At 39.8% G+C, this 14,772-nt stretch overlaps 1 protein-coding gene across 1 annotated transcript; it reads left to right on the plus strand.

Moving 5' to 3' along the window:
- Positions 1-7,732: 7,732 nt before the first annotated feature.
- On the plus strand, positions 7,733-14,331 carry LOC115729063 (disease resistance protein RPV1-like). The gene is made up of 6 exons (XM_048279728.1): positions 7,733-7,813; positions 10,984-11,055; positions 11,742-11,801; positions 11,871-12,881; positions 13,051-13,296; positions 13,373-14,331. The coding sequence occupies exons 1-6, from the start codon at positions 7,733-7,735 to the stop codon at positions 14,288-14,290; spliced, it is 2,388 nt and encodes a 795-aa protein (XP_048135685.1). The 3' UTR covers positions 14,291-14,331.
- Positions 14,332-14,772: the final 441 nt, after the last annotated feature.

A 14,772-nucleotide genomic window follows, 5' to 3' on the forward strand; every position in this document is an offset into this window, starting at 1 on the left:
AGGAATTGTGAGACACCGCACAAGACCTGGGACACCACAGCAGAATGGCGTGGCGTAACGGAAGAACAGAACTTTACTTGAGCGGGCTCGGAGCATGCTTTCGCATCTTGGAATAGGCAAGGAATTTTGGGCCGAAGCAGTGAACATGGCCTGTTACTTGATTAATCGATCTCCATCATCTGCTATCGAGTGGAAGACTCCGGAAGAAGTATGGTCGGGGAAACCTGTTGATTACTCCGGATTACGAATATTCGGATGTCCCGCGTATGCTCATGCGAGTGATGGTAAGCTTGAGCCGAGGTCGAAGAAGTGCATATTTCTGGGTTATGCACATGGGGTGAAAGGCTACCGGCTGTGGTGCACCGATCCCGGATCACCCGGTTTTCTAATCAGCAGAGATGTGATCTTCGACGAGATTGCAATGCTTCGACAGAGGAGTTCCGAGACACAACTAGCAGAGCGCACAGATCATGGTGTTAGTAGTGAGGTGGAGCTTCAGGTGGAGACTCCGGAGACCTCTGAGGTAACAGATGTTCGAGGCTGCAGAAGTAGCCGCAGCCTCGAAGTCGGTGATAGTGAACAACCAAGATGCCGCAAAGATAGTATAGCCGCAGCATGACAGAGAAGGCAAATTAAACCACCGGTACGTTATGCTTATACAGATTTTGCTTATGCTTTGACCGTAGGTGATGAGGTGGAGACAGATGAGCCTTCGTCTTACTCCGAGGCGATGGCTAGTTCTGAGTCGTCGCAGTGGCTAGGGGCTATGAGCGAAGAGATGGAATCACTCCATCGAAATCAGACATGGGAGTTAGTTAAAGTACCCAAGAGCCAGAAGATTGTCGGAAGTAAATGGGTCTACAAACGGAAAGAGGGCATTCCTAGTGTCGAGGCAGCGAGATATAAGGCGAGGCTTGTTGCGAAGGGGTATACCCAGCGGGAAGGCATTGACTACAGTGAGGTGTTTTCTCCCGTGGTAAGGCATACTTCTATTCGTGTTTTACTTGCCTTTGTTGCTGCACGGGATCTCGAGTTGGAGCAGCTTGATGTGAAAACGGCGTTTCTTCACGGTGAGTTGGAGGAGCAGATTTACATGAGGCAGCCAGAGGGATTTGCTATTCCGGGTAAGGAAGATCATGTTTGCTTATTAAAGAAATCTTTATATGGGCTGAAACAATCTCCTAGACAGTGGTATAAGCGGTTTGACGCTTTCATGGCTAGTCGGGACTATTCAAAGAGTCGGATGGATAGCTGTGTTTATTTCGGGAGATTGGAGGACGGGTCTTTGATATATCTGCTATTATATGTTGATGATATGTTGATAGCAGCGAAAAATATGTCTGATATTGATGAGCTGAAGAGGCGGTTGAGTACCGAGTTTGAGATGAAAGATTTAGGTGCTGCGAAGAAAATATTGGGTATGGAGATTTTGCGTGACAGGACTGCAGGATTATTGCGTCTGTCTCAAAAGAAATATATTGAGAAAATTGTTGCACGTTTTAATATGCGATCAGCGAAGTCTGTGAGTACACCATTAGCGAAGCACTTTAAACTTTCGGTTAAGTTATCGCCGCAGATCGAGGAGGAAGAGGAACATATGTCTCGTGTTCCTTATTCTAGTGCCGTGGGTAGTATTATGTATGCTATGGTATGCACTAGGCCTGATATTTCACAAGCTGTTAGTGTGGTTAGTCGTTATATGAAGCGTCCAGGTAAAACTCATTGGGAAGTCGTGAAATGGATCCTCAGATATTTGAAGGGGACATCAGACGTTGGTATAGTATACCGGAGGGACAGTAATGGTAGTGAGACCACTGGTTTTGTGGATTCTGATCATGCAGGTGACTTGGATGAGTGCAGGTCTTTAGTCGGGTACGTGTTTACGCTTGCAGGTGGTGCGCTTAGTTGGAAGGCGTCATTACGGGACCACGTAGCCTTGTCGTCGGCTGAGGCGGAGTACATGGCACTAACCTTTGTAGCGAAAGAGGCGATATGGTTGCAAGGTTTGCTCATGGACTTTGGGTTAGAACAGAAAAGTGTTGATATACACCGTGATAACCAAGGTGCGATTTATCCGGCATATAATCCGGTTTATCACGAGCGAACGAAGCATATCAATATCAGGTACCACTTCATCCGAGATGTCTTAGCGAAGGGTAAGGTTGTTGTGAAAAAGATTGCTACAGTAGAGAACCCTGCGGACATGATGACTAAGCCTGTTCCTTTGGCGAAGCTCAAGCTCTGCTTGAGCACTATTGGCGTCTGTAGAGAGTGAACGTCCGTGGGGGCGTTGGGAGAGCAGCATGGATGATGAACATTATTAACTTGGCTTCAAACATCGAGCCAAGGTGGAGAATTGTTAAATATGTCTCGAGTTTAAAATTGTTATTGGCACCACAAGACAAAATATGGGGACCACGTTTGATCATTGCTCAAGATTTTGGTCTGACACTTCTCTCTTGAGTAATGATAGATCAAGAGAGTAATGGTAGATCAAGAGAGGGGCTTAAATAATATATTTTGTTGTGGAGCCCATGGAGTAAAAGAAAGAGGGTTTTCTTTCTTTTAATCTATCCCTAGCAGAAGCCTTCGTAAGATGAGGAGGAAGAGAAGGAAGGAAGGGGTTTTCTCATATATAATAATGAGCACCCAAAAGAAGAGATGGAGTGAGCCGCACAAAGAAGAGAAGACCAAGTAGAGAAAAGCCGCGCGAGAAAGAAAGCAAGAGACGTTCTGGTTTTTTGGCCGTGCGCGAGCTGTTGCTTGGGCTTGAACACGCGGACGGATTTGTGCTTCGTGAGCTTTATTTTGTTATATCCAAGTAAGTTGTTTATTTGTGAACACTTTGGGTTTGGGTATAATCTAGGTGTGGGAAACACGAGCGTATTGAGCGATTGTAATTCCGATTCTCCGATTATAGCGGATTGTTCTTGCTGGCTCTCCCGTGGATGTAGGTACCGATATTCGGACCGAACCACGTAATCACTGGCGTCATTTTCGTTCCTCGTTATTTCTCGTGGCTTTTTCACATTGATTTATTTGCAAGATCTGGGTTAGCTTCCGCACGTGTTATATTGCAACAGAGACGCCCTGGACGAGCACGGGCGGATGTTGGGCGCTGAGAAAGTCGAGCAGTGGAAGGAGGCTCTTGTGGAGGCTAATAAAGTTGGGGGATGGAATAGCAGCTCATATAAAGGGTACATTTCATCTGTCTTGTTCTCATGTGGTTTCTTCTGATTTGTTTACTGGATCGACCGAGGTTTGTCGAGTATGTGAGAAGATCACATCCTTTTTCCAGCAGAAAATGCAAGTGTTGGTCGACTCTGCTATAATTGTTTTGTTCTGTTGAAATATCCACCCCACTTGACAATGTGGTTCCCATGCTCTTTTTATCCTTTTTGTTAGTCAAATTTCAAGTGCCACTCCTAATACGGCTTGCACAAGTATTGTAACATCCACGTCGCTTGACAATAGGGTTTATATGCTCCTTGTACATGCTCTTTATATGAGAAACTGTGACAATATAATCCATGAGTTGGACTAAGTACTTGCTGCAATGGCATTGTCGCATCTTCACACGATTACTGAACATTAGTGTAGTATGTTTAGCATTCCTTTGCATCAGGTAAATCGCATGCTGAAGTTCAGGACCAGTGATCTTTTACCACATCCAAATTGTCTTTTCATTGTGTTGTTGGTTGGGTGGTAGGTCCTGAGATTGCATCTGTTAATGGTTTTGGAATCGAGATTTTTTCCTGCAGTGGCAGTCAACGGGATCTTGTCACATTGATCACTAGAGAAATTTCGCTTAAGCTGAAGATAGGGCATAATTATGAGCATGAAGATCTGTTCGATGGTGCTGATCACATGTTATTCTACAGGAGATCGGTATAATTCTTTGTTCCTATTCTTGTCTCTTCTCGAGTACTATCTCCTAAAGATTGTACCTGTTGATGTAGTCAGTTTCAGCTTAAAGCGTGTTTCCATCATATAGCTAAAACTCTAATCGCTAAGAGCATGACATACGGTTGTTGTAAAGTTGGAATATATTAGAAAAAGAAGGCAAAAACATGAAATGAAACTACAAGAGGATGCAAGTCTCGTCTGAACTGTGAAGAAGCTCGCATATGCTTCAACTTTTCAGAAGCTAGTTACCCTCGCAAGAATAGAATCCCCAAAGAATTGAGGGGCAATTCTACACTTCGGAAGTATCATTGGTGTATTTAATCGAAGACCAAATCTTAGATTGTCGATTTGATGGTTGACTTGACTACAATAGCTGGATGTATAGTAGTTATCGCTTTAGACCACCAAACAAAAATGTTACAACATTATTCTTTTAACTACGGGTTAATCTCACGAAAAACTCCAAACCGGTACATATGTGATAAATTTATTCCAAACAATTTTTTTTACCACAAAAAACTCCCAAATTGATACACATATGACAAATTTACCCCAAACAAATACACGGATGACAAATTTACCCTTCGTTAGTTTTCGTAAATTTAAGTATCAAATTGCTGAGTTGGATGACACGTAACAGTTCAAGGTGTACTATTTTGAAATTTTTGCTCTTTGTTATCACAAGTGTACGAATTTTGGATTTTTCGTGATATTAATCCAATATAACGGAGGGTAACTTTGTCATGGGTGTATCAGTTTGAGATTTTTCGTGGTAAAAAAATTTAGTTTAGGTTAAATTTATCACAGATTTGCCAGTTTAGGATTTTTGGAGGCCAAAAAAATAGTTTGAAGTAAATTTGTTACGGATGTACCGGTTTGGGGTTTTTCGTGGTATTAACCCTTTAACTAAACAAAATTGATGGCAAAGTTGGTGTTAAGCTCACAATAGTAGTGACTCAAGAATACCTCTTGCCTCTTAATTGTTAAGGAGCGTTGGTGCATCAAAACTGACATTACTAAAACATTACTGTTAGAAATATTTAATTTCGACGCTTTTGTAGTTTCTGGCAAACAATAACCACATTGTTTACTCATGGAGGCATTGTTTGTCATGCAACTTCACTGTAGTAGCCAAAATCCCGTAATTGCTTTCTGATACAACGAAGTCACCTTTTGTTCCTGTCAACATAGCCTTATGCAACCAACAGGGTGAGCCAATTGCCCGAGACGTGCATGTTACTTGGATAAGTATGGTCGGCTTAAGCTTAATCGCATTCATATCATAAATTGGTCAAGCAGTCTATACACAATTAATAAGCATGTCGCGAATCAGTTGATATCGTTTGACTTGTTCATATGACACTTTAACTAGACATGCTTAATTAAATGGGTTAACACGTGTCTAGGTGAATGAGGACATGTTAACAGACGTCTAAACACATTTTTACACTTTTATAAGTAAGAGCTGATATCTTAAAAATGTTAAATATATCTTGTTGTGTGACATGCTTAATTATCATACTGTCTTTGGATTTCAAAGTTGGGTCTGAATACTGACCTGTCGTGTTCAACTTGGACGTGGATTTGACATGATACAATTATGATACTTAGCAGATTTGTGATTAGAAAACACAAGATATTAGCCCTAGCAGCCACCACCTTGAGCTTATGTCCTATAAGCTTGTTTACCACTTCTGATAGCTCAGGGTATCTCCGATTCATATTTCGTCGACATATCCTTCCTAATTCACATCTTTCTTTGTTGAAAGAATTTCCTTTGTAATTTCTTACATAGGAATTAAAAAAATACCGGATCTCCGCCTGTGCGTTTAGGCTTTTTGATGCTTAGCAAGCCAGATTTATTTATGGATTTCCCCATATTGGAGACAGGAGTTATACGGTCCTTTCTTCGACTTAGAAAGGATGCATGCTGAAAATGATTGCATTGGAGGAACTTCACTAGAGGTTATCTTCAATTACCTATCTAGTCTCTTAGCTAAACATTAGTTACGACATCTCAACTAACAAGTCATATAATTGATTGGCAGGCACATTCAGCGCGCATGTTTGTTGTAAAGAATCTCCCATCCTTCCTTAGAATTAGTAGCATTTGAAACCTTCTCGAACATGGAATCATCTAGAGCTTGATAAATGATTGACAGGGCATATTTATCTTTTATTTGAACCTTCTCCAAGGCAGTCTTCTGATTTTAACTTAAGGTGGCTTTGTCCTTTGGCTCATCTTAGCCTTTGTTGACAAGTTCCATATACCATAGGCACGGGGTAAGGCTTTCATTCTGACAGCCCAATTACCAAAGCTTTCTTTGGTAAGATGAGGGTATTGAAGCGGAAGTTCATTGTTTGCTGAGGCCATGACCACAAATGTAGGCTCTGATACTCGTTCATAGAATAATTTGAATGTGGAACACTTACAGTTTACTTAACTCGACTCTAATCAAGAAAAAGAAGGAAACAAATAGGAGAAACTCTCAAATGAAATTGAACTTCTATATCCACCCACACTTTTTTCTTTTTCTTATGAAATGATCACAAGACTTGTCTTTGTATAGGCTTGTTACACGACTCTTTCTCTTAAATAACTCATAAATGTATGTAGCATTACAAGGAGATAAATTTCTTCGATTGACAACATTTAACTAGACGGAAACGTGAACATTCAAGACTCATGCATATAGAACATTCATGATTTTGGTTTGATTACTAGTAGGAGCAAACTAGCTCCTACAATACTCTGAGTACACTTCTATTCTCAAAAGTGCATTTATAAGTTGTAAGTCATAAAGAATATCTTATCTCTTATGGTTCTTCGAAAGTGTGAATTTTGGATCAACTGTGATGATCGATAGTTTGAACTTTGAGAGAAGTCGGACATACCCACTTCTATTTTTCAGAAAAAACCAAAACAATCCCCTCTTAACTTCCAAATTCTATCTTTAAATGGTTTTTGCATTTTACTGCTTTTACCACATACGATGGATCGGTCATCGATGGTAAAAGAATGTTAAATTTCTAGATGGCTGATGATTTTCTGTGCTGGTGCTTTGGGGAAGCGGTGTGCGATGGGATCGTGCAAATTATGCTCGTGTTTCCTTCCTCATCCCATGGGAGTGACTGTAATAATAATGATAATAATAATTATTATTACTTTTTATTGTCGATCTTGCACCTTTAAGCAATATCTGAAGGGAAACTCTTGCTTGATTTACTATTGCAGGCATCCACGAGATGGGTCCAGATAAAATCGGTAGTTGCCTTTCTGTGCCTCCTTTTCACTTTGATGAGACGTCAACGGATATGGGTGGTATGTTACTTAGTTAGACATTTCGGCACTATCTTCTGTTATTGTATTGAAAGAAAGAGGGTATTCCGTTTCGGCTTTTTGATGCTTACTAAGCCAGATTTACTTATAGACTTTTCCATAATGGACAGGAGTATCCTTTTCTAGCCTTGCGGCAACACCCTTTCTCATGTGCAAGCCAGACTACGAGCAGCACGGGGAATTTTGACTACGCGCATTCACCCGGAATTTTGACCACGCACATTCGCGAAAGGGTAAGTATTGGCTCTAATACCATGTTAGAAAGTTCGATCCAAAAGCTTAAGCTAATTGGTGGAGAGAGATTATATGAATATAAAAAGCATTTAGGATCCATTGTCAAGCAATGTGGGATAATACTTCAACATGTCTTAAGGTCAATTTAGTTTCCTGAACTTGATGAATACTTTGGAGGGACTATTTTTGAGGTTATCTTCAACTACCTATCTAGTCTGTCAGCTAAACATCAGTTACAACATCTCAGTCAACATGCATGCGATTGATTGGCAGGAACCTTCAGAGGACATGTTTCACGGAAAGGAGTTATCATTGCGAAGTTACAATCCCTTTGTGTATTTCTTCACTTCTCTTCCCCTCCCCTATCAACTTATGTTCTCCTAAACTTCAGTACCTTCATAGGAGCTTAAGGACAGTCAAATATTGCAAATAATTAGCTTATTGGACAAGGAAGTAAACGACTTGATATGCACTGCAAGCATTTGTTTCTCTGCTTCTCCTTCATTGCCTAGAGGTTTGAAGACTTTGGAATACTAATTTATTGCTCTTGCAAGTTAGGTCGCGGTATGGTCTGTTAGAGAGGAACTCTTAGCTGGGTCTAGGCTAAAATGCTCTAAAGATAGGAAAAGCATTTTGCTCTGGTACCATGGTCTGGGTTATTTGGAAAGAAAGATAGATGGGCTTTTAAGATTGAGGAAATTTCTATTGGTGCTCCAAAAGAATAGTTGGCTTTCCACCTTACTTTTTTGGAAAGAGGAGGCAGCTCTTAAGATGGTGAGTCTGTTTTGAATTTCTTTGATATTTTTTAACTCCTAGAATGTAAATGGGAGGTCTACTTGGTGCTCTTGAACATACTCGTCGAAAGAGAATTTAGAAATTGTGAAAAGATTCACATCACTTTGAATGTTGACATCGGCGCTTAAGATATGAGGTCTTTCATACTAAATAAGAATTAAAATATGGCTACCAGATCAAAACTAAATTTGAAATGCTAAAAGTGATATATAGAACTGTACTGAATTACAAAATTACCCATATAGGCATTATAATGGTCGCTTGGAATGCTAGGATGTCAAATGATTTTGCTAAGAGGCCGCCATGAAAATCTTTCTAAGGGACTGGTGATGGTATTTAGTTTGATCACAGGAAAGAAAACTTGAAGAGTTAAGAGTTAATATTTTGGAAGTAACGGTGGTGGCAAAAACTAAGAGAGGAGGTAAAAAGTTTTGGTGAACCCTAGATTAGATGGGTTACGATATTTTCATGAACTTCCATAGACTACACTACAAATGTAACTGGTCTTTGTTATCTGAAGCTTACTTTCGGCGATTGATATGATTATTTTGGCATCATTGGATAGGTAATGCTTTGCATAATTTTGTTTTCAACAAGTACTGATTTTGATAATTGTTTTGATTTTCAAACTTGAAGGACTGTGCAAAAATGAAATGTGTGACTAGATTTATATATAAAAAAAGATAAATTACAAGCTTAATTGTGATTTGCGTTACTTTGGTGATTGTAATCAACATGGCTAAACCACCATAATCGGTTTTTCCGATGATGTAAAGAATGTATAGTTGCTTTCTAGTTAAACCCTAAATTAGATACAACTACACAATTTGTGCCATGAAAATTTTGCAATACATTATATTGAGGTTAACACCCATGATAAAAAGTGTAGGAATATTGTCCAAAGTACATTTGTGGCAGAGTAAGAGGGACTATTAATCCTATTCTCTCTCATTAGTATCAAGAGTAGCAAGAGGGAGAGGAGCTTTGTAATGATATGGATCAACGACAAAGCTCCATTTCATCCACTTTCTAGGTGCATAATAGATTCGTTTTTTATTTAATCTCATGAAAGATGAAATCCAGCACAGACTATCCATAATCTCTCCTTTTTTTTCAGGTTCTCCATTTTTTTTTCCATATTTATCAGAAATTGTCTTTTCAAATCATTAATTCCCACCTTTGTAGCAATTTACAGAAAGAACCTTTCCATCTAATACAACATTTTAATAGCTTGCTGCTTGGTGATTGTGGTTTTAGATCACCGCAGTACCGATCTGATGCTCGATCTGTTTGATTATACAAAATAATGGCAGGTATATTGTTAATCTCATGATATCAGCGATTGAGTGTGTCTGTAGCTTTATGTTAAGTGGAGCAGCGCATCAAATTTGTTTCTTCAATACAGCATTACCTATTTATATATTTGTCTTATTTTTATTGTCTATTCTGTATTTACGTGCGTAATGTCTATCTTGGTGGATTGCAAATTCACTTGAATTGTAACTGTACTCGAACAGCCTGAATCCTTTCTTTCTTTCCTTTTTTTTTTTTGCATTTTCTTTTTGTGTGAAAAACAACTAAGTCACATTTGCGCATCCACCATTCACCACAGCCTTATGCATCTGCCAACTTCAGCTTATGTCCTGTCAGTTTCCTTTCCACTTCTTGTAGTTCAGCATATTAGAGGACTGAGAAACTTCTTATGGTACTTCACTTTCTTTTATTTTTTGGTGGACCCTAGTTCTGAGGTGATTATACACAATTGTTGATAAAGTGGAGAATTTTTATACTGGTCTCAATTCATTGCTGCCAAGACACTTAATAGCTGTGGTACCATGAATCATATTATCCAGTAAAGAATATAAGGGTACAACGATCTAGCTCTTAATGCTGTGCACCTTGTTTTAGGAAGGATAGTATTAGGGGAAGAACTAAACAGGAAGTGAAAATCTCCAACGAATTGCTACAAATGAAGATAGAAAGAGCAGGATTGGAGAACCGATAGAGAAATGTTGTCTATGCAATGAACCCATAAAGAGATGACGTGCCAGATCAGAAACACTCTCTGCAGGACAGGAAAATTGCAAAAGATCATTTAAAAGCTGGAACTTGCAAGGAATATTGTGGCTCATGGTTCCTGGAAAGTGAAAATCTCCTCCAACAAATAAAGATAGAAATAGTGGGATTGGAGAATCGATAGAAATGTTGTCTATGCAATGGAACGACAACGAGATGACATGCCAGATTAGAAAGACTCTATGCAGGACTGGAAAATTGCAAAAGATCATTTACAAGTTGTAACTCGCAAGGAATATTGTGTTTTCTCATTGTTCTCGGAAAATGAAAACTTCCTATCGACTGTGGTGATCGATACTTTGGACTTTGAGAAGGAAGATTCACATATCAAGTTCTGTTTTCACAGAAAACCTAAAGCGCCCTTCTTCAGATACTGTCTTTAAGTGGTTTTTGCATTTTACTGCTTTTACACCTTACGATAGGTCTGTCATCGATGAGTCAAAAGTGTTAAAACTTTCTCGATGGCTGATGATTTTCTGTGCTGGTTTTTTACGGAAGCAGTAGGAGATGGGACCGTTGAAATTATGTTTGTGTTTTCTTCCTCATGCTGTGGGACTAGCTTTTGCTCATTATGAATCATGCACTTTTAAGCAAGATCTCTGGGGAAACTCATACTCGATTAATTATTGCAGGCAGCCAGGAAGTGGTCCCTGATAAGATCGGTATTTCTTTTCCTTTTCAGACTTCGAATGATAAGAAATAGGGTATGTTAGTCATTTAAGCCTATCTGTCGCACTATCTTTTATTTACTGTAGATTATGCACATTTAAATGAGGTAAGAGCTAGAAAGCACAGACACTCTCCTGTGGCCTCCGTATCATGTTGGACGTGTGTCTGTGTTGTCCAACATCCCAATAAGCCATTCCGACATGTACGAAGTCAATTTTAAAATGTAAGTCTATCATAAATATATATAAGTCACATAGCTAGCCATCTCAAAATTAATATACCCAGGCAATCCCAAAAAAATTAATCATGAATCCTCAATCGAAGAAGAAGAAACTCACCATCGATATAAATATACATTTTATACACAACGTTTCCCAACGTGTTGGAATTCTTTATTTTCTTAAGAAATAACATGTCAGCGTGTCGTGTCGCGTCGCGTGTCGGTGTCGGTGCAACTTAGGATAAGGTAAACTCCAACTGGCAGGCGACTCGGAGGTGGTGCCCGCTAAGGGCGGCGGTTACCTTTCTGTGCTTCCTTTTCAGACTACTCGGAGAAATAGGCTTTTGATGCTTCATTAGCCAGATTTACGTATAGATTTTCCCATAATGGATTCATGGAAGTGAATGATTGCATTGGTGGGACTTCAGTAGAGGTTATCTTCAACTACCTGGACATTAGTTACTACATATCAACTAACAAGGCATAATGATTGATTGGCAGGCACATTCAAAGCGCATGTTTCAGAGAATGGCGTCATCATCCGGAACTGACGGTACCTCTGTATGTTTCTTCACTTCTCTTCCCCTCCTTAGTAAGGTTATGTTTTCCTAAACTTGTGTACCTTTATAGGAGCTTGAAGATAGTCAAGTATTGCAAATAATTAGCTTATTGGACACAGAAGTAAAAGACGTGCGGATTGTTGGAATCCATGGGAGAGATGGCATTGGAAAGACTGCACTTGCCAAGACTGTTTATAAAAGAATCTCCCTTCACTATGACGCTTGCAGTTTTCTTGCGGGGATTGAAGATACGATGCGGCATCCTGGTGGTGTTCAGTATCTTCAAACCAAGTTGATCTTCGATATTTTGAAAAGAGAGTATGAGGTTGCTTCTGCTTTCAAAGGAGTAGGAATTTTGAAAGAAATATTTAGAAATATGAAAGTTCTCCTTGTTCTCGATGATTTAGAAAATGGTTCCCTTCTCAAGGAGTTTGTAGGGGCTAAGCTTGATTGGTTTGGTTCTGGAAGTAGAATAATTGTCACGTCAAAACAAAGAAGCATTCTTCAAAGCTTTGTTGATCAAGGGATGGCTTGTTGTTACGATGTTAGTCCAATGGATGATAATCGAGCTTTCGACCTTTTCTGGCAGTATGCAATGGGAATGAGTTCCAAACTACATCCATATGCTGAAATTGGAAACAAAATAGTCAAGGCTGCAGAGGGACTTCCACTACTCGTCAAAGTTTTTGGTTCTTTTTTGCATGGTAAGGGACGAGAAGAATGGATGAAATTCAAAGATCACGTACAACAATTTCAGCAAGATTACCAGAAGATTCTAAGCATAGTTTATGAAGCATTAGATCAAAAGCAAAAGCAGATATATCTTGATATTGCATGTTTTCTCCCCGACGTGGATTGTAGGACTGCCTCATATATGTGGCATGATTATGATCGTCCTCATGATGAAGTTGAGGTCCTTCGTCGAATGTCCCTATTAGAAATGGAAGAAAATAAAATAGGCATGCACAGTATGCTAAGGTGCTTTGCCAGGAAGATTATTTACCAAAGTTTCCATGATCCAGGAACACGAGTTAGGTTTTACATTCCTGCCATAGCCCACGACACAAAGAGGAGGAAAAGGGTATGTCCGGGAAAAAAGTAGCGTGCAGGCTCTAATTTGTTTTTCAATTTTGCCTCGAAAAGGTTTCCCAAATGGAGCATTTTCTTTACCTCATGATCCATAGTGAAAATTTCATCTTCTTAGGACTTCCACATGTTTCTCTACTTGACTTTTATGGTCTATCGCGCAGGGATCAGACCACCTTAACACTATTATGGCAGGCTTCGAGATCCTACCGAGCATGACATTTCTCAGCTTGGGTCACACCAATGTTGGTGGAAGATTTGCAGATGCCTTATTGAATATTCGGTGGCTTCACTGGCAAGGGTGCCCTCGAGATTTCGAAGCAATCAGCATTCATTTAGGCAACCTAGTTATTCTTGATCTTTCCTGGAGTAAGGTTGCAGAATCCTGGGGAGGTTGGAAAGGAATTAAGGTGTTTTATAGCTCATTTCTTGTTTAAGTAAAATTGAGAGTTCTGCGCCATCTGAAATTTTTCACTTGTTATGCAGATGGAGCGTTTGAAAGTCTTGAATCTTACAGGTTGTGTGGACTTATTAGTTACCCCCAGCTTCTCTTGTTACCCAAAATTGGAGATACTGATTCTTGAGCGATGCTCTCAATTGGTTCACTTAGATCCTTCAATTAATGATCTGAAGCTCTTGGTTACCCTGAATTTGAGGTTCTGCTCCGAGCTCACCATGTTACCTGCGGAAATGGATGGGATGAATGCTTTAGAAGAGCTCCTGATTGATGGCACTTCCATACGAGAACTTCCTGCATCGATAGGAAAATTGGTTCAACTGCAAACTCTTAGTGCCACTAATTGCTTCTCATTGGTTCGGCTTCCTGGTTCAGTTTGTGAACTTCAAGCTCTTTCATTGCTAGCCTTGGATAATGCGAAAATTCTTGAACTCCCGGAGTCAATTGGAGACTTGAGGGAACTCAGGCTCTTGTCTTTGAGGGATTGTCATGGGCTAGGAGAGCTTCCGGAATCCATTGGCAAACTGGCCGGCTCGTTAGTAGAGCTGGATATCTCGGGTACCGGTATTTCGAAATTGCCCGAGTCGACTAGAAACCTGCGGAGTTTGAAATTGCTGAAGATGGATTCTTGTTTCTTAAGAGAATTTCCTCCTTACATTGGAGAGTTGACAGACCTGGAAGAGGTACATGCGTCCTGGTGCAGGAGTTTGGAGGGAGTGATTCCAAGTCATATTTCGAAACTGCATCGTCTCAGAGAACTGAGGCTTCGAGGTACTCGTATATCCAGCCTTCCATCAGAAATCCAGCTCATGTCAAGTCTTCAGACTCTTGATTTGCTACACTGCGACCTTCTTAAAGAGTTGCCTCCCCTTTTTTCTAGCTCAGTTGATCTGTATGTCAATCCTGGCCTGATGCAAAATATGTTAGACTCTTCACTTCTGCCATAGGTGGCATTTATCGCCATAAATAATTTTGTTAGTTTGGATCGGATGGTTGAGTGTTGTCATTTGCCCTGACAAGTAGCATGGATTACATTAGGCCACCGGTAATCTTAGAGTTATGTCGACCTACTCTTTGTAACGAGTGTCGATCAGATCAAATGCTCATGTCATTGAGGATTAACAGTAGAGAAAATGCTTTATGTCGTCCCAAATTTGCCGTGTTGTACATTTTAGTTTTTGAAGGAAAGCGGTCAACTTCACGAGTGACCAAAATTCTCATCCTAGGATCGCGTTAATTTATAAGCCATTGCTTGGAAATTTATTTGAATGAATTAGGATACCGATTTTTTTTTTTTTTCAGGGGATGAACACAATCAGCGTCAAAATCTGTTTGGGAAAAAGAAAGTAGTTTGGGGGAATATGATGATTTTAATCTAAATCAGCTGTACTTTTCATAAAAGTAAATGCAGTTGGATTTACATTCATTG

This window comes from Rhodamnia argentea, chromosome 5, assembly GCF_020921035.1.
Source record: "Rhodamnia argentea isolate NSW1041297 chromosome 5, ASM2092103v1, whole genome shotgun sequence".
In the NCBI taxonomy this organism is placed as follows: Eukaryota; Viridiplantae; Streptophyta; class Magnoliopsida; order Myrtales; family Myrtaceae; genus Rhodamnia; species Rhodamnia argentea.

Bases quoted from the DNA above. Each gene is read 5' to 3' on its own strand.
- LOC115729063 (XM_048279728.1), top strand. From the start codon at position 7,733: ATGCATGCGATTGATTGGCAGGAACCTTCAGAGGACATGTTTCACGGA. The intron at 7,814-10,983 runs GTGTATTTCTTC...TAATTATTGCAG, and splicing joins TGCGAAGTTACAATCCCTTT to GCAGCCAGGAAGTGGTCCCT. The intron at 11,056-11,741 runs GTATGTTAGTCA...ATTGATTGGCAG, and splicing joins TTCGAATGATAAGAAATAGG to GCACATTCAAAGCGCATGTT.